This window comes from Chiroxiphia lanceolata, chromosome 26 (genome assembly GCF_009829145.1).
Source record: "Chiroxiphia lanceolata isolate bChiLan1 chromosome 26, bChiLan1.pri, whole genome shotgun sequence".
Lineage (NCBI taxonomy): Eukaryota > Metazoa > Chordata > Aves > Passeriformes > Pipridae > Chiroxiphia > Chiroxiphia lanceolata.
The window spans coordinates 4,922,369-4,941,065 of NC_045662.1; the positions used below are offsets into that span (position 1 = coordinate 4,922,369).

Below are 18,697 nucleotides of genomic sequence, written 5' to 3' on the forward strand. Positions count from 1 at the left end.
AGCTGGGGCTGCCCCTGGATCCCTGGAAGTGTCCAAGGCCAGGCTGGACAGGGCTTGGAGCAACCTGGGCTAGTGGGAGGTGTCCCTGCCCATGGCAGGGGGTGGCACTGGGTGGGCTTTAAGGTCCCTTCCAACCCAACCCATCCCATGATTCCTTGGACCACAACTGGAGAAGCCTTTTTACAGTGTTTGTAAGATGGGGGGCTTAAGTAAGAACTGATTTTACCGAGTCCTGGCTCCCAGAACAAATGGATTTGTCCCACTCCACGAGCTGCAGCTCAGCCCTTCACATCCAGGTGCTCTGAGGGGATCAGTGCAGGGGGCTCAGAGGGAAAGGTAAACTCTGCTCCCACCTAAAACCTGAGCTGCTCCTCACGGCTTTAGGGAGGAGAACTCGATCCTCGTGTTCAGACCAAGCAAAGGCAAGTTCACTCCAAGCCAGAGGTTTATTTTAAAAAAGTCCCAGGCCGGGTGTGACACGGGAGCAGCTGTGCTGGGCTAGTCCATGCGAGCCTTCAGGGTCCTCGTGGTGATCTTGTCTTTCTCTCTAGAGGGGGAAAGAGAGAAGATTGTTAATAAATCCACGTTTAGTCCCCACATAGAGCTTGTCCCTCCCTTAGGAAGCTGCAGGTGCACAGGTAGGCTGGGTCACCTGAACTCAAGGTGGCTGTGAGAACTGAGCAAACCCCCTCCTCCTCCACCCCAGGGGAGCTCCCGGGCTTGGAATGTTGCAGGGAAGTAAAAGAAGCTGCTTCAGGAGCCAGTTTAGTTGCAGAGCTGGGAGTTAACACTGCACCCAGCTGAGGCAAAGAGCGTCCTCTTGGCCACTGCTACCCGTGTGTGAGGGACCATGCTCCCACATCCCAGTGGGAATGCAGCCAGGGAATCCCTGTGCAGCAAGAATCTGACTCCAGGCTTCACCTCTCCTGCAGTTCAAGCGACAGGCACTCAAATAAACACACTGAGAATGAACAAAGCATTTCTAAAGACACTGGTGGAAGGGAGCAGGGTTAGGGATACCCTGGAAACCAATCCCTGCAGGGAACTGAGTGCAGAGCTTGTTCAGTTCTCCCCCTGTTCCACAGGGAAGGGAGCAGCACTCACATGATGTGAACCACCACCCCCATCCCAGAGATGGCATCTCTGTCCACGGCGTTCAGCATGGCCTGGGAGATCGTCTCGAAGAGGTGGTCGGGCTCCTGGGGAACAGAAGCAGCAGAAGTTGGCCTAAAAACTGCATGGAATTTGGTCCAAACCCCCAGTTATCATCCAAGACCCTGCAGGACTTTTCCCTCAGGCCGTTTAACCCACGGCCTCCTCTCCCGAGCTCCTTCGGGAAGCGCCGCAGGACGGAGCTTCTCACACAGCCCAGCTTCTCATCCCAGCTGCCCAGTGAACACAGGAGGGTGAATCCATGAATCCCAGCTGATCCCAGCCCTGGCTCACCATGTCTGGCTCCCAGAGGGACTCGCACATCCCGTACATCTGCTCGGAGCAGGTGCCGCTGACCACGAAGTCGTCGGTGACCATGGGGCAGCCGATGAGGTCCAGGGAGCAGATGAAGGGCTCGTGTGTCACGGGGTCCAGCCCAGCAATCACGGGCTCTGTGTAATAGGGGCCAAACCTGGGGGGGAACAGACGGCTCAGAGCCGGGAGGGACCCCCCAAGGACCATCCATCCAGCTCCTGGCCCTGCCCAGGACACCCCAACGATCCCACCCTGCCCCTCAGAGCGTTGTCCAAACGCTCCTGGAGCTCTGGCAGCCCAACCACCCTCTGGGGGAAGAACCTTTCCCTGAGATCCACCCTAACCCTCCCTGACACAGCTCCAGCCCTTCCCTGGCTGCTGTCACTGCTCACAGAGCAGAGGTTGGGGCTGCCCCTGGGGAGGAAGCCGTGGCAGCCCTGAGGTCTCCCCGTCAATGCAATTCCACCTCCCACGTAAATATCCGGACAAGGAAAACATCCCACGGCTGCTTTTGGTGGGAGAACCTCCCAGGGCAAACTGGAAGCACCCTGCAATGGTTTGGGCAAGGCAAACAGGACAAGCATCACTAAATTATCCAGCCTCCTCTGGCCACACCACGAGCAGCTGTCACAGGAGCTCCAGAACCTGCCCCAGGGACCTCACCCTTCCCTGACAGGGGGCAGAGGATCTGCCTGGGAGTTACCGTCTCTCGTAGAGCAGGTTGGAAACCATGCTCATAAAAGTCTGGGGTTTGATCTGCCTTCCCTCCTTCAGCTCGTAGAGATTCAGCCTGAACTTCAGCCTCTGGGCGCTGCAAGAGATGAGAACTGGGATTAAAGCAAGGCAGGTTGGTTTTCCTTTCCCCTTCACCCAGGCCTGAGCTGTTCTGCTGCTGACAGACACCAGCACCCGAGGCAGGTGGTGCACAAACAGCTCTTCTTATGCCTGAACTTCAGTTTTAGTAGTGATGTGACCTTAAACCACACGCAGGTTTATTTAAAAAGCTCTCACAGAAGGGAGACCAAAACCAGGAGTGCAATTACGTATGTTATCCCCTCCTTATGAACACACATAGATACACCCAGCACAAGCTGCCCCTCGGTATTTATTGTAAATAAACGGGAACACGGAGCCGGGAGGGGCCTCACTTACACCGTCTGCACGTCGGTGGCCAGCCCTGCCAGCCCGATGTAGAGCCTTTCTCCCATGGGGAAGATCTTCTGGAAGTCGGTGGTGACGGTCTGCGCCTGGATCCCGAAGCGCCGGTCGGCGGCGATGGCCACGCAGCCCTTGCCCTTCATGGCCATGACGGCCCCGCCGTTATAGGACATAATCGACTGCAAGGGAGAGCTCAGCGGTACCGCCGGGGCCGCCCCAGCCCGGGCCCCGCTCGGCCTCGTGGGCTCGGCTTTGGCTACGGAACGACCCGGGGGAGACCCGCGGGGAGCGGCCTCCCGCCCTCCTGCCTCCCCCGGGCACCCGCGGGCACCTCCCGGACCTCACCATGGTTGCGGCAGCTCGGATCCCGCTCAGAGCTCGCTCAGACCCCGCTTAGACCCGACTTAGACCCGGCTCAGACGCGGCTCAGACTCCCCTCAGGCCCGGCTCAGACACTCCTCGGGTGCTGCCGCGCCGCTGATCCCGCCCCCCGCCGCTCCCCATTGGCCGCCGCCGCGGCCTCGCGCCGAAGCGCCGCTCGCGATTGGCGGGACGGGAGGCCAAGGGAGGAGCTGATTGGCTGAGGGGGAACGGGAGGGAGGGGCGGGGAAAAGTGAAGAGTCACAGCGAGAGGGGAATGATGGGAATGGAAAATGGAGGGAGCGGGAATGGAGGGAGCGGGAACGGAGGGACCGGGAAGGGAGGAACGGAGGGACCGGGAAGGGAGGGAGCGGGAACGGAGGGATCGGGAACGGAGGGATCGGGAACGGAGGGATCGGGAACGGAGGGACAGGGAACACCGGGACCGGGAACGGAGGGACCGGGAACACCGGGGTCGGGAACGGAGGGATAGGGAACGGAGGGACCGGGAATGGAGGGATCGGGAACGGAGGGACGGGGAACGGAGGGACCGGGAACAGCAGGATCGGGAACGGAGGGACGGGGAACACTGGGATGGGGGACGGAGGGACAGGGAACACCGGGATCGGGAACAGGGGAATAGGAAACAGAGGAACTGGGAACGGCGGGAGAGGGAACGGCGGGATAGGGGGGACAGATGGATCGGGAACAGCTGGGTGGGGAACAGGGGGATAGGGGGACAGATGGATCGGGAACGGCTGGATAGGGGGACAGCTGGAGCAATGAGGGAACAGCTGGATCAGGGGAACATCTGGATCAGGGGAACAGCTGGAGGGGGGAACAGCTGGAGCGATGGGAGAACAGCTGGAGCAATGAGGGAACAGCTGGATCAGGGGAACAGCTGGATCAAGGGAACAGCTGGATCAAGGGGGGCACAGCTGGATCCATGGTGGCACAGCTGGAGCAGGGGGGGCACAGCTGCAGGTTCACAGGGCCATGGCACAGCTGGATAAGCCGGTAGGGAGGTGGCACTGTCAAAACATGGCACAGCTGGATATATCGGGATATCAGCTGGATTTCAGGCCTCCCACTCCCACCGTTTGGGATCCAGGGACAAACCCTAAACTCTTCCTCTGGGGCAGGGCCAGCGGGGCTGCCCGGAGGGAAAACACCTCTTTGGAAAGTGCCAGCACCACAAAGTCTCTCTGTGGAGTCAGGGATCACCCAGGGGAGGGGAAGGACACGAGGCTGGGAGGGTGTTTTTTATTCCGGGGGGGGAATTTGCTCTGCAGAGCATTGGATTCCCTTCCTCACCCACCGGCTCTGTCCTGGAGGAAACAGGATTAAATGTTTCGTTTCAGGGAGTGAAGTTGTGCCAAAGGGAAAGAGATCCGTGTGTTTGGAAACAGCCCTGATTCCAATGGAAACCTCTGTCCCGGGCTGGGGCTGTTCATCCATCCCGGGACCAAGTCCTGGAAGCACAGCCCGGCCTGTGGCTGTTTTAAAGTGCATTTTAAAGTGTATTTTTAAAATGTTTTCCACTGTAAAATATTTCTGGCAGAAGTCAGAGCCCACATTCTGCCTGGTGGGAACATCCCAGGCACTGGGGAGAGACGGAGCAGCGGAGCCAGATGGGAATAACAGGGATCTTCCCAGCGTGGCTTTGTGCCCTGAATTAAACCAGAAACATCATTATTTCTGGTATGAAAATAAAACCAGGGCAAGCAGGGAACATAAATAGATTTTACGAGAGTTTTTAAGGGGGGGGGGGGGAAAGCTCAGCAAACGCAGATTTTGGACCCCCTTCAGCTTATTTTTAAGGCGAAACATGGAAAATCTGGATGGAAACAGGCTTTCAAGTCTCTGCTCCGATTTAATGTCCCTGCACGTTACGGGACGCTGAGGTGCCGATTTTGTGCGCAGCAGGGGCTGCTTTAGTCTCTCATCCAGCGCCTCGGAGGGAGCCGGGAGCCCACGGGCAGCGCCTTCTCCCGGTGCGGCTCAGTCCATCCCGGGAAGAGAAGAGAGGGGGGAAAAAATAAGGAGCGGCGGAGGTAAAAGGGTGGCACCGTCCCTGGGTGGGCTCGAACCACCAACCTTTCGGTTAACAGCCGAACGCGCTAACCGATTGCGCCACAGAGACCGCGCTGAGAGCGCCGCCGCGCCCGCCGCACTCGGCGGGTGACGGGAGAGCGGGGCCGGGACACCGGGAATGGGGATAACGGGGATGGGGGCACCGAGAATAGGGGTACCGGGGCTGGGGAAACCGGGAACGGGGATAACGGGGCTGTGGAAACCGGAAATAGGGATAATGGGGCTGGGGAAACCGGGAATAGGGGGACCGGGGCTGGGGAAACCGGGAATAGGGATAATGGGACTGGGGGCACCGGGAACGGGGATAACGGGGTTGGGGGCACTGGGAACGGGGATAACGGGGCTGGGGAAACCGGGAATAAACCGGGAATAGGGGTACTGGGACTGGGGAAACCGGGAATAGGGGTACTGGGGCTGGGGAAACCGGGAACGGGGATAATGGGGCCGGGGCACCGGGAACAGGGGTACTGGGGCTGGGGAATCCGGGAACAGGGATAATGGGGCCAGGACACCGGGAACGGGGATAACGGGGCTGGGGAAACCGGGAATAGGCGTGCTGGGACTGGGGAAACCGGGAATAGGGGGACCAGGGCTGGGGAAACTGGGAATAGGGGTACCGGGGCTGAGGGTACTGGGAAACGGGGCACTGGGGCTGTGGAAACCGGGAACAGGGACACCAGGGCTGGGGGTACCGGCAAATCGGGCACTGGGGCTGTGGAAACCGGGAATAGGGGTACCGAGGCTGGGGAAACTGGGAATTGGGATACCGGGGCTGGGATACCGAGGCTTCAGGCACCGGGATACTGAGATTGGGCGTACCGGGAATCGGGATACCCGCACCGGGAACCGGGGCACCGGGGCTGGGGGGACCGGGAAACGGGGAACTGGGGCTGGGGATACTGGGAAGCAGGGCACCGGCACCGGGAACCGGGATACCGGGACTGCGGGCACCGGGAACTGGGATACCGGGAAACGGGGCACCGAGCCCCTGGGACCTTGGTGCGGGTACTGGCGCTGGGAACGGGCGCGTTGGGCACAGGGACACCCGCACCAGGCACCGGGATACCGGGCACCGGGAACAGGACACCGGGACACCGACACCGGGCGGGGCCGCAGCCGTGGCCGAGGGGACGCGCGTGGGCGCTTCGTGCCACCGGTGCCACCGGTGCCACCGGTACCGCCCGCTCCTCTCCCTGCCCCTTTCCCCCCCTTTTAGTTCTTACCCGCTTTTCCCATTTTTTTTTCTTTTATTCTCTCTCCTTCCCTTTTCCTGCCTTTCCCCCCTTTCCTCCGTCCTTTACTTTTACCCTTTTTTCTTTCCTTTTCTCATATTCTTTTTTTTCCTTCTTTCCCTTCCTTTTCCATTTTCCCTCTCTTTCTCCAATTCCCGTTTTTCTTCCATACCTTCCCCCCGTTTTAATTTTTTCCTTCTCTTTCTCTAATTTTCCCCCAATATTTTTTCCCTTCCTTTCCCCTTTCCTTTTCCCCCTACCTTTTCCATTTTTCCCTTTCTCTAATTTACCTTTATTTTTCTTCACTTCTTTTTCCCTCCTTCCTTTCCTCCTCCTTTCCCATTTTCCCATTCTCTAATTCCCCTCTATTTTTCCTCCTTCCGTTTCCCCCCTTTTTTCCTTCTCCTTTTCCATTTCCCCCTTCCTTTCTGTAATTTCCCCTCTATTTTTCTTCCCTTATTTCCCCCTCTTCCTTTTTCCCCTCTTCTTTTCCATTTCCCCCTTCCTTTCTGTAATTTCCCCTCTATTTTTCTTCCCTTATTTCCCCCTCTTCCTTTTTCCCCTCTTCTTTTCCATTTCCCCCTTCCTTTCTCTAATTTCCCTCTATATTTTTTCCTTTTTTTTTCGCCCCATTTTCCATTTCCCAAAATTCCCTCTATTTTTCATCCCTTCCTTTTCCCCCCCCTTCCCTTTGCTTTCCCCTCCCTGCCGAGCACCGACAGTCCCAGGGATGATCCCGCGTGTCCCGAGTGGGAATTGTCCCATTTGGGACCCCAAATTCCCTGGGATGGGGGGGTCTCGGGGCACCACCCAAGCAGAGAAGGGGGGACACCGGGACCCCTTAACGGGGAGTGGAGCTGCCGCCGGGCATCACTCGCATTTTGGGGCCGTTCCAGCGGTTTTTGGGGCGCTTTCATTTCCCCCCTGAGCACAACGTGGAGGGAGCGGCGGGACCCTCCGCGACCACCGGGGCGGGATGGGGATGCGGGGTTTGGGGGGGGGGGGTGTCCCCCCAATCTCGGCCCCTCATTCCCCTCCTCCGCAACCCCCCAAAGGAATGAGGTCACGTGAGGCGGGCGGGGCCTGGCGGCGGCTGGAGGAGGGAAAAAAATAAAAAAAAAAAAAAAGGGAGGAAAAAAAAAAAAAAAAAAAAAAAACGCCGGAGGAAGGAGCCAAAAAAAAAAAGGGCGGAAAAAAAAAACAAAAAGGAGCGAGAGGGGAAAAAAAAAAAAAAAAAAAAAGAAAAAAAAACGGGCCGCGGCGGCCGCAGCGCGGAGCCGAGCGGAGCCGCGACGAGCGGCGGGAGCGGAGGGGCGGCCGCGGGGCCGCCGCCACCAGGTACGGACCGGGCCCGGTGCCCCCCCCCGCCCCCGGCCCCGCCGCGGGGCCCCCCCGCGCCCGCCTCGCCCCGCGCTCAAAGATGGCCGATAGCGGGCCGCCGCCTCCCCCCGCTTTGTGCCGCGGCCCCGGGGCACCGGGACCCCCCCTCCGCGGGGACACCGGCAGCGGAGCCCCGACAGCCCCGGGGGGAGGCGGCGGCCGCCCCGCTCCTTCCCCGGGCCCCGCGCGGGGCGATGCGGGGATTGGGGGGGGGGGACGCGCCGGGAACCCCCCCGGGGCGGGCGGAGGGGCCGGGCCGGGCTGTCACAGCCGGCCCCGAGCACAAAGGGGCTGCGGGGCACCGGGAACGCCCCGGGGACACCGGGGCTGCCCCGAGCCGGGGGGGGAGGGAGGGTTTGGTGTCGCCGAAACGCAGCGGGAGCTGCCGGCGGTGAACGCCCCCCCCACCGGGCACAGCGCGGGGTCACGCGTGTCCGTGTCCACCCCGTGTCCACTCCGTGTCCACCCCTTGTCCATCCCGTGTCGGTGCCCACCCCCTGCCCGTGCCCCTCGCGGGTCCCTGCCCGTCGCGGGTCCCTGCCCGCCGGGTGTCACGCACCGCGGACACGTCCCACCGCCGGGACCCGGGGGGTGTGTGTGTGTCCGTGTGTCCCTGTGGGTGTCCCTGTGTGTGGACACGCGTGTCCGTGCCCTCCCCGCGGGGTTTTCCATCCCCGCATCCCGGCGTTCGGCTCCCCGGTGCCCGGGTCCCGGCGGGCGCTGTCGGTGGGCGCGGGGGCCGCGCTCCGGGGCCGTCTCGTCGTGTCCGCGGTGCGTGGGGGGCCCCGTGGGGGTCGTGCGGGGGGTCGGGCCGTGCCGGGGGGGAGCCGTCCCGCTGTATTTCCCGACCCCCCGCGCTCGCCGCCGCCGGAGGGTCCCGCGGGGAGGGGGGGGGGGGGGGCCGCTCGGGTCTAAGTTACCGGTGACTTTGAAACGTCCTTCCCCACGCGTGCCGTGGCCGGGGGGGGTTTGGGGAAGGGAGGAGGGGGGAACACCGTGCCGCGCCACCGCCCACGGAGACAAAAGACCCCGAAGGTCGGGGCCGGGGGCGCGGGAGCCGCTCGGGAGCGGGGCGGGGGGTGCGGGCGCTGCCGGCGGGACGGGGCGGCCCCGGGGGCTCCGGCGGGTCCCGGTGCGCGGGGGGGGCCGGGGCTTTGTTCGCCCCCGCGGCAGGAAATCGCCGTGGTTATCACCGGGTTTATTAGAACCGGTTTGCGCCGGTGGCTCGGGCTCCCCCCCTCCCGCCGAGCCCCGGGGCCGCCATTGGCGCCTGCGAGCGCCGAAAGCTGCAAAATCCCCCCCAAAATGCAGCCGCGGGTCCCGCGGCCCCGCGTGGGCGGCCCGGCCCCGTGGCAGGGGGGGCTGGGGACAGGGGATCGAAGCACCCCCAGACGTGGGGAGGGGGTTGGCAGTGGCCCCCCCATCACTGGCAGGGTGTGGAGGACTTGGGGACACCTGCCCGGGGGCAACAAGGGACACACCCCGGGGGCTGTCCAGGGGGGAGAGCTGAGCCTGAGGGGGTGGGGAGTGGGGCTTTCCCAAACCCCCCAGCGCCCCTGGCCCTCCCCTGCCTCTGGAAGGGGATCCCAGAGCTTGGCTTGGTCACAGGGGTGTCTCGAGGGCCCCATCCTGATGGTGTCCCCATCCCTGCAGCATCCCAGTCCCAATGATGTCCCATCCCTGCAGCATCTCCACTCCAGTCCCAATGGTGTCCCCATCCCTGCAGCATCCCAGTGTCTCCATCCCTGCAGCATCTCTATCCCAGTCCCAATGGTTATCCCAATCCCTGCAGCATCCCAGTGGTGTCTCCATCCTTGTGGCATCTCCATCCCAGTCCCAATGGTGTCCCCATCCCTGGTGCAGGTGTACCTGTGTACCTGTGTGTGGGGGGGATACATGTGTTTAAGTGTAGCCCATGTGCGTGTACAAGTGTGTACAGGTGTGTACAGGTGTGTACATGTGTGTACAAGTGTGTACAGGTGTGTACAGGTGTGTACATGTGTTACACACGTGTGCCTCCTCTTGGGGGGGGGGTTGGTGCCCACAGGGGTGGCTGTCATTGCGCCCACACTCATTTACACAATCCCAGGGATCCTTCTCCCCTCTCCCCCTCTCCTCGGATGGTTGTAATAATATTCTGGCTCCTCTCCAAGTATCGGGGTTGCCATGGAAACAATAAAACTGCAGCGATTTCGGGCTCCGCCGTCTCCCATTGTAAACGTGGAAGCGCTGGAGCGGGAAGGCGGCGATTCCCGGTGTCCTCAGCCCCTGCTGGGGGACACTGCCCGTGCCCCCTGGGCTCACCTGGCCTGGCACACCCTCAGGGGCTCTGGGCAGGGGCAGGTGGCCAGCACAGGGCTGGGGGGTTTCTATGGAAACCGTGGGATGGTGGCTGGAAGCACCTTTTCCATGGACCAAACCCAAAATACACTTTGTGTGTGTGTGTGTGTGTCTGTGTCTCTGTGTGTCTGTGTGTCTGTGTGTGTGTCTGTGTGTCTGTGTGTCTGTGTGTCTGTGTGTCTGTGTGTCTGTGTGCCTGTGTGTCTGTGTGTGTGTGTTTCTCTGTGTCTGTGTGTGTGTGTGTCTGTGTGTCTGTGTGTCTGTATGTGCACACACGGGAGCTCTGGGCAAGGGACTGGCTGACAGGGGGGATTTGTCCCCACTCAGAGGTGTCTCAGCACCTTGGGGACCCACTTGGGGACCCCAGGGAGACACAAGCATGAGGCAGAGGGAGCTGGGCAGCACCCGGAGCAGGGGGTGCTGCACGGGGGGAGGTGTGGGGGTGCTGCTTGTGCACCCCCAGGGCTGGAGGGGTGCAGGGCTGAGGGTGCCCCAGTGCTCCCAGGACTGAGGGTGACACTGGATTTGCTCCCTGAAGGGTGAAGTGAGCCCTGCAGGTCCCACCCTTGCCCAGAGCTGCCGTTAAGGGGGTGTTTCCCTGCAGGGAGGACCCGCCGTGGTGCTGCTCCAAAATGCACAGGACCACCAGGATAAAGATCACCGAGCTGAACCCCCACCTGATGTGCGCCCTGTGCGGCGGCTACTTCATCGACGCCACCACCATCGTGGAGTGTCTGCACTCCTGTGAGTGTCCCGGGCCCCCACGCTGCTCCCAGGGGTGCCCCGAGCCCCCCAAAGGCTGGTTGTGCCACACCAACCCCCCCCCGTGCTGCCCAGACCCGCCCTGCGTCCGTGTGGAGCTGTGGGGTGACGGAGGGGGGCTGCAGCGGGCAGGGGTCCTGTCCCCCAGCCGGTGTGGGGGCCCGGGGGTGCCACTCTGGGCTGGCACAGAGGCTCTGCCCCCTCGTCCCTCTGCTCACACCGAGTCTCTCTCCGCAGTCTGCAAAACCTGCATCGTTCGCTACCTGGAGACCAACAAGTACTGCCCCATGTGTGACGTCCAAGTGCACAAAACCAGGCCCCTCCTCAGCATCAGGTGAGCTCGGGGGGCTCGGGGGGCTCCCCGTGTCCCTGCAGCCTGTGCCCGCTCCGGGGTGCAGCCCTGAGCACCTGGAGTGGGGAATAGGGCTCTGCCCCCCCTCACAGCACAGAACCCCTGCCCCTGATCCCACCCCCTGTGCCAGGGGAGATTGGGGGGCTGTCGGGGTGGGAAGGGAATGGGGACAGTGGGAAACACCAGCATGGGGGGGACAGGACTGGGGGACATCTCTGTGGCAGCAGGAAGAGGCTGGGACAGGTGCCCTGACCCAGACCCATCCCAGACCCATCCCAGACCCATCCCAGACCCATCCATCCATCCATCCCTCCATCCATCCATCCATCCATCCACCAATCCCTCCATCTATCCATCCACCATCCATCCACCATCCATCCATCCCCCAATCTACCATCCCTCCATCCATCCACCAATCCATCCATCCATCCCTCCATCCATCCACCATCCATCCATCCATCCATCCATCCATCCATCCATCCATCCATTCATCCATCCATCCATTCACCAATCCATCCATTCACCAATCCATCCATCCATCCATCCATCCATCCATCCATCCATCCCTTCATCCACCAATCCCTCCATCCATCCATCCCCACAGTCCCCTGTGCTCTCCAGCTCCCAGCCCTGTCTCCCACGGGGTTGGTGCCCCAGGGGGGTGCCGGGGTGGCAGTGCCAGGCTGGGCACAGGTGACAGTGTCTGTGTGAGGTGGCACTGCCAGGCTGGGCACAGGTGACAGTGGCCCTGTGAGGTTCCAGTGGCTCTGTCACATCCCCAGCTGGGGAAATCCAGGCCCGTTTGTGGAACTGGCTCTGCAGGTGGTTGGCATAGAAACCAGGGAAGGCTGTGATGCATCACCCAGCCATTCTTTACCCTGGGTTGTTTTTTTTTTAGCCTCTTCCCCGTAAATCCGTTTCTGTAGTAACACTTTTTTTGCCTCTTTTTTTTTTTTTTTTTTTCATTTTTTTTCCCTTTCTGGTTCACTCTGAAATATTTACACTCGGGCTCCCACGGCTCCTCCAACACATCCAGACAGATCCGCTGGCACTGCTGTGCCCACATCCCCAGGCCCTGGGTGCCCTGGTGACACTTTGTTTGGTCCCAGATTAGGGAAAACTTAGGAGGGGGTGGTCCTTGGGGGGGCCTGATCCACAGGAAATTCCCTGCACCGTTGCTTCCCAAACCAGGTGCCAACACCGGGGTGTGATGCCACATCCCCTGTGCCCACCCCAGTGCCCCTCAGTTGCCACCACACTGGGCTTGTTGGGGCTGGCTGGTGGCAGAGCTGGGAATTCAGCAGCCGAGGGCTGATGTTACCTCGGCTTGCTGTGAATGATGAAGTGAATTCTCTGGGTATTTGTTGTAAATAAAATCACAGCGGGGGCCTTGTGAGCCGGAGCGACGTCACTGAGGAATTCGGGATGAAAGACGTGGCTGGGCTAAAAATAACACGGGGCACAGTCGTTTGTTTGCCTTTCAAATAAAGGCCTTATTATGAAATGGAAATAATTGGGGGTATAATTGACTTTTCCCCAGGCCCACTGCTCCTGCTTTGCTTTTGAGGTGTGTTAAAATCGTGCCACGTTCCCCGCCTGCAGGTCCCAGCCTTCCAGCAAAATCCTGCCTGAGGATGGGGCTGGAGCTTCCCTGCTTCCTCCAGTGCTTTGGGAGATCCTGCCTTGGGATATTCGCATTTTGGGGAATCCACTTTCCCATGAAACAGCCCTGGCAGTGGGCACTGCCCTGCCCTCCTTCCCACGGAGGGAAATCAAAGCCTGAGCCCTGGTGCTGCAGCTCCAAAATAAATCTTTGGAGTCCAAAAATAAAACTGGATGCGAATATAGACTTGCAGAAACATTTGCTGATCTTAGATTTATTTTATTTTTTTTTTAAAATTCTCGGTGTGTGTTTTTTTGTGATTGTTTTGACTGCTGAAACGGCTCCTGGCCCCGGCTCCTGCTGTCATCATTCCCGGCAGTTACAGGGATTTTTGAGATGGTTTTCTTTCTTTTCCCAGAGTTAACCCTTTGTGGTGAGGACAGGAGTTGTGGGATGGGGATTTGGAATTTTGGGATGCGGAACTGGGGCTTTGGGGCTTTGGGATGGGCGTTTTTCAGGAGGGAGATGGGGGAAGCAGGGAGCACGTGGTGCAGGGCAGGTTCCAGTAACCCTGGGAATAAACTGCTCCCTAATCCCGCTGATTTCTCTCTCCTTTCCTATTTCCCCCCTCCCAGGTCGGACAAAACCCTTCAGGACATTGTGTACAAACTGGTCCCGGGGCTCTTCAAAGGTACAACCACGGGCAGGGGTAACTGGGGGGGTTTTTTGGGGACAGGAACAGGGACAGCAGGACAATGTCTGTGTGTGCACAGCCAGGGATGGGCTCATCCCACGCTCCGGGGGCTGCTCTGAGGGGACCCACAGGAAGCAAAGCTGGGAGCAGGAGCCTGGGTTTGCTCTCCAAGTGCCCCCCCGGCCTCGTGGGGGGGAAAATTGTGGGGTCTGCGGGTGTGGGAGGGCTGAGGAGCAGCTGAGCTGCCGGAAAGGCTTTGTCACAGCGGCGGCTCTGAGGGTTTATGGGTTGATTGCTCCTGTTAAAGCAGCTGCTCCCCAGGGGAGGGGCACTGGGCAGTCTGGGGGGCTCCTCTCACCCCCCACTCTTTGCCCCCGTCTCTCCTCGGAGAGGTGTTTTCCCCCCTCACCCTCCTCCTCCTCCTCCTCCCTCAGATGAGATGAAGAGGCGCCGCGATTTCTACGCCGCGTATCCCATGGCCGAGGGTGAGTGCCACCCCGCTGACCCTGCCGTGTCCTCCCCCCGGCAGCGGCTCAGCCCTTCCCTCCCTCTGCTCAGCCCCTCCCTCCCTCTGCTCCCGCAGTTCCCAACGGCTCCAACGAGGATCGAGGGGAGGTGTCCGAGCAGGACAAGGGGAACCTGACGGACGACGAGATCGTCAGCCTGTCCATCGAGTTCTACGAGGGCTCCAGGTACCCGTTTCGGGCTCCTCCCAAACCTCCACCTGGGTTTGGGGCTTGGGAAGAAACTCCCACCTTCTGTCCCCCGTCTGGCACTGAGATCGTGGAGTCACGGAATGGTTCGGGGTGGAGGGGACCCTAAAAATCACCTCATTCCATGGGCAGGGACACCTTCCACGCCAGGCAGGCAGGGAAGCTCTTTCCCAAGGGCTACCGTGTCCCTGATGCTGGTGGTGGCCTCTGAGGATGCCACTGGCACCTGGAGCAGCGTTTTGGAGGGAGTCAGTGGTTTGCAGGGGCCTGGATTGGAAATGGGCATGGAAGTGGTTGGGGGGGTGAAGCCACAACCTGGCTGAAGGTCACTGGGTGTCTCCCCCTTGGACAGCCCTTCTGGGGGGTTCTTCTTCCTCTCCACCTCTTCATTCCTCCATAGACTTTGTCCTGTGTTTCCTTTCCTCCCCCCCAGAGAGGAGAAGAAAGGCACCGTCGAGAACGGGGACCTGGAGAAGGAGAAGGTGAGTGTGGTGGGACTGTGACGGGGGGAGCTCCCTGTCTGGCCGCCCTTGGGGCTTTTGGGGTATGGGGGGCACAGGAGGGCACCCCAAAGCTCCTGCTGGAGGAGGTGGGGGCTCCCCCTCGACCTGCCCGGTGGCCTCAGTGCCGTCTCCCCCCGGCCCCAGAGCAACGGGCTGCGGTTCCTGCGCTGTCCCGCGGCCATGACCGTCATGCACCTCGCCAAGTTCCTGCGCAACAAGATGGATGTTCCCAGCAAGTACAAGGTGAGGGGATCCCCGGGGGTGCCTGGGGGTGCCTGGGGGGGGGCCTGGGGTCTGCTCATTGCCCATATTTCACTGTGCCCTGGTGGGCTCGGAGGGGCCGGTGCTGCTTTGGCCTCCCCGTGTTGCAGCCCCCGCTGCAGGTGCCGTGTTCTGCTGCCCCCAGACAGCTTTGCCCTGCCAGCCTTTCCCTGGGGCTGCATCCATCCTTTCCCTGGGGCTGCATCCATCCATTCCCTGGGGTTGGATGCATCCTTTCCCCAGGGCTGCATCCATCCTTTTCCTGGGGCTGCATCCGTCCTTTCCCTGGGGCTGCACCCATCCTTTCCCTGGGGCTGCATCCATCCTTTCTCTGGGGCTGCATCCATCCTTTCCCTGGAGTTGGATCCATCCTTTCCCTGGGGCTGGATCCATCCTTTCCCCAGGGCAGGATCCATTCTTTCCCCGGGGCTGGATCCATCCTTTTCCTGGGGCTACATCCATCCTTTCCCTGGGGCTGCATCCATCCTTTCCCCAGGGCTGCATCCATCCTTTCTCTGGGGCTGCATCCATCCTTTCCCTGGGGCTGCATCCATCCTTTCCCTGGGGCTGCATCCATCCATCCTTTCCCAGGGGCTGCGTCTGTCCTTTCCCTGGGGTTACATCCATCCTTTCCCTAGGATTGGACCCATCCTTTTCCTGGGCCTGCATCCATCCTTTCCCAGGGGCTGCATCCATCCATCCTTTCCCAGGGCTGGATCCATCCTTTCCCAGGGGATGGATCCATCCTTTCAGGCCTGTTCCATGTAACCAGGAGCCCCGGGAGCCCCCGGCTCTGTGAGAGTCACCTGGGGACAGTGACCCCCTGACCCCCTGCCCCCCCGGGGGTGGCTCTGCGGGGGTGGCAGTGCCTCTGTCCCCACCCCGGGGCCCTGACGGTGTCCCCCGTGTCCCCTGGGCCAGGTGGAAGTGCTGTATGAGGATGAGCCCCTGAAGGAATATTACACCCTGATGGACATTGCCTACATCTACCCCTGGAGGAGGGTGAGCAGAGCTGCTGCCGTGGGCACACCGGTGCCATGGGGTGCCGTGGGGTGCCATGGGGTGCTGTGGGGTACCATGGGGTGCTGTGGGGTGCCGTGGGGTGCTGTGGGTCCAGGGGGTGCCGTGGGTCCAGTGGAATACTGTGGGTGCTGTGGGATACCATGGGGTGCCATGGGGTGCTGTGGGGTGCTGTGGGTACCACGGGGTACTGTGGGTGCTGTGGGGTACCATGGGATGCTGTAGGGTACGATGGGGTGCTGTGGGGTGCTGTGGGGTGCTGTGGGGTGCTGTAGGGTACCATGGGTTACAGTGGGGTGCTGTAGGATGCCATGGGGTGCCATGGGGTGCTATAGGGTACCGTGGGGTGCTGTAGGGTACCATGGGGTGCTGTGGGGTCCCATGGGGTCTATAGGGTACCGTGGGGTGCTGTAGGGTACCATGGGGTGCTGTGGGGTCCCATGGGGTCTATAGGGTACCGTGGGGTGCCGTGGGGTGCTGTAGGGTACTATGGGTTACAGTGGGGTGCTACAGGGTGCCATGGGGTGCTATAGGGTACTGTCAGGTGCTGTGGGGTACTGTAGGGTACCATGGGTTATGGTGGGATGCTGTAGGGTGCTGTAGGATGCCATGGGGTGCCATGGGGTGCTATAGGGTATCGTTGGGTGCTGTGGGGTACTGTAGGGTGCCATGGGGTGCTATAGGGTACTGTCAGGTGCTGTGGGGTACTGTAGGGTACCATGGGTTATGGTGGGGTGCTGTAGGGTGCTGTAGGATGCCATAGGGTACCGTGGGGTGATATAGGGTGCTGTAAGATGCCATGGGGTGCCATGGGGTGCTATAGGGCGCTGTAGGATGCCATAGGGTGCTGTAGGGTGCTATAGGATGCCATGGGGTGCTGTGGGGTGCCGTGGGGTGCCATAGGGTACCATGGGGTGATATAGGGTGCTGTAAGATGCCATGGGGTGCCATGGGGTGCTATAGGGTGCTGTAGGATGCCATAGGGTGCTGTGGGGTGCTATAGGATGCCATGGGGTGCTGTGGGGTGCTGTGGGATGCCGTGGGGTGCCATGGGGTGCTGTGGGGTGCCGTGGGATGCTGTGGGGTGCCGTGGGGTGCTATAGGGCGCTGTAGGATGCCATAGGGTGCTGTAGGGTGCTATAGGATGCCATGGGGTGCTGTGGGGTGCCATGGGGTGCTATAGGGTGCTGTGGGGTGCCGTGGGGTACCGTGGGCGCCCCAGGGTGCCAGCCGTGCCCCTCTGCCCCCCCCCCCTCCTTCCCCGCAGAACGGCCCCTTGCCTCTGAAATACCGCGTCCAACCCGCCTGCAAGCGGCTCAAGCTGTCCCACCCTGCCCCTTCCGAGGGCACCAACACCAGCGGCGCCTCCGAGTGCGAGTCGGGCAGCGACAAAGCTCACAGCCCCGCCACGCTCCCCGCCACCTCCTCCTCCCTGCCCAGCCCTGGCACCCCGTCCCACGGCTCGCCCAGCTCCGGCACCGGCGCCACCCTCAACGGCACCTCGAACTGCCACCCCCTGGCACCCACCGGCGCCCGGTGCCGCAAAACGACTGTGAACGGCAGCGCGGGCTCGGCCTTGACCTAAAACCCCGCCCAGCAGGGACTGCTCCCCCCCCCAACCCCCGGGCCCGGCTTTTCTTCTGTAGATTGTTCTATACAGACCTTATATAAATATATATGTTGTACATAGGGAGAGAACGAAAAAAAAAAAAAACAAACAAAAAAGAAATAATTATACATACTTATTTTCTATCGACCGAGCAGATTAATTTAAAAAAACCAAAAAACAAAAAAAAAACAAAACAAAAACGCAGAACAAGACACAGAAACGTGGGTGGGTATTTTTTAAATGTTCTCTTTTTTTCTGTTTGTTTGTTCGTTTGCGGTTGGTTGGTTGGTTTGTTGGTTGGTTTGGTTTTTGTTGGGTTTTTTTTTTTGTCGTCTCTCCTGTCGGTTCGGTTTGTGGACTTTGGTTTCCCCTCCTGGGAGCTGCATGCCGGAGCTGGGAGCCAGGCAGGTGCTGCTGCCACAATTCCCTGGTTTCTCTCTGACGCTCTTCCCTCTCCTCCTCATCCCTCTTCTCCTCGCTCGTGTCCCGCCCGGAGCGAGACGGGGGCCGTGAGTGGGGACTCCTGGCTGCACAGGTAAGGGCCAAGCACAGGTAAGGGGCCAAGCACAGAAGCCAAAAACTGCCCCTCAGCCTCGCTCTGCTGTGGGGTTTTTGTTTTTTTGGGTTTTTTTTTCTGCATTTCTGTGTTTATTTGGGGGTTTTTAGGCCTACCTGGTGCCCGCAGCTGCCCCCTGGTCCAGGTGTCCCACCACCCCCAGCTTTGCCACGCGTGAGTTTGGGTCTTTCTTTGCTTTCCCCGTGTTCTCTGGATGCTGTTTCAGGCTCTGGGCAGGCAAAGCCTCGCACAGACACTTCCCCTCCTCGCACAGTAAGTTCTCTCCTTCGCGTTTTTTTTTTCCCCCGGCTTAAAAATTATCTCTGCTTGCAGCTTGCTGGCACTGGGGGTTGGAGGACAACCCTTCGGGATATTTTCTCCTCCCTGGGGGTGCCAACAGCTCCGGGCACCGCCGGGAAATTTGGGGGCATCCAAATGGTTGGGGCTTTCAAACCCAGGGCGCCCATTTCCAAGCGTTTATTTTTTGGTCCCCCCCCTCCCCACCGTCCTTCCCACCCTCTCCCCCTGCCCTCACATTGGCTTTTTAATAAAATAAAATACAAAAAAGCAGACTACAGTGCCTTTAGCCAGGA

At 60.5% G+C, this 18,697-nt stretch overlaps 2 protein-coding genes and 1 non-coding gene across 6 annotated transcripts; 1 reads left to right on the forward strand and 2 right to left on the reverse strand.

Annotated features, from left to right (window-relative positions):
• Positions 1 to 427: 427 nt before the first annotated feature.
• Positions 428 to 3,122, reverse strand: PSMB3 (proteasome 20S subunit beta 3). The gene is made up of 6 exons (XM_032711223.1): positions 2,971 to 3,122; positions 2,620 to 2,804; positions 2,171 to 2,278; positions 1,447 to 1,624; positions 1,105 to 1,199; positions 428 to 547 (listed from the first exon to the last, which is right to left on the reverse strand). Exons 1-6 carry the CDS (start codon positions 2,971 to 2,973, stop codon positions 499 to 501), a joined length of 618 nt encoding a protein of 205 aa, XP_032567114.1. The 5' UTR covers positions 2,974 to 3,122; the 3' UTR covers positions 428 to 498.
• Positions 3,123 to 5,054: 1,932 nt separating this feature from the next.
• On the reverse strand, positions 5,055 to 5,128 carry TRNAN-GUU. Its single transcript has one exon. It is a non-coding gene; the product is annotated as a tRNA-Asn (tRNA).
• Positions 5,129 to 7,589: 2,461 nt separating this feature from the next.
• PCGF2 (polycomb group ring finger 2) lies at positions 7,590 to 17,665 on the forward strand. Of its 4 annotated transcripts, none has more exons than XM_032711228.1 (10): positions 7,590 to 7,649; positions 10,636 to 10,775; positions 11,031 to 11,127; positions 13,384 to 13,439; positions 13,877 to 13,927; positions 14,026 to 14,134; positions 14,589 to 14,637; positions 14,803 to 14,901; positions 15,841 to 15,921; positions 17,207 to 17,665. In XM_032711228.1, the coding sequence occupies exons 2-10, from the start codon at positions 10,664 to 10,666 to the stop codon at positions 17,522 to 17,524; spliced, it is 972 nt and encodes a 323-aa protein (XP_032567119.1). In that variant the 5' UTR covers positions 7,590 to 7,649; positions 10,636 to 10,663; the 3' UTR covers positions 17,525 to 17,665. The 4 variants fall into 4 exon arrangements, with proteins under 4 accessions (XP_032567119.1, XP_032567121.1, XP_032567120.1 ...); XM_032711230.1 differs by lacking the exon at positions 7,590 to 7,649 and adding an exon at positions 8,444 to 8,462; XM_032711229.1 differs by lacking the exon at positions 7,590 to 7,649 and adding an exon at positions 8,705 to 8,726.
• Positions 17,666 to 18,697: the final 1,032 nt, after the last annotated feature.

Excerpts from the sequence above, each read along its gene's own strand:
- PSMB3 (XM_032711223.1), bottom strand. Across the intron at positions 2,279-2,619 it reads GCCACCGACGTGCAGACGGT|CGCCCAGAGGCTGAAGTTCA; the intron begins GTAAGTGAGGCC and ends CATCTCTTGCAG. Across the intron at positions 548-1,104 it reads GGGGTGGTGGTTCACATCAT|AGAGAAAGACAAGATCACCA; the intron begins GTGAGTGCTGCT and ends TTCCCCCTCTAG.
- PCGF2 (XM_032711227.1), top strand. The coding sequence starts at position 9,689 with ATGTGTTACACACGTGTGCCTCCTCTTGGGGGGGGGGTTGGTGCCCAC. Across the intron at positions 10,776-11,030 it reads CGTGGAGTGTCTGCACTCCT|TCTGCAAAACCTGCATCGTT; the intron begins GTGAGTGTCCCG and ends CTCTCTCCGCAG. Across the intron at positions 14,638-14,802 it reads GGGACCTGGAGAAGGAGAAG|AGCAACGGGCTGCGGTTCCT; the intron begins GTGAGTGTGGTG and ends CCCCGGCCCCAG.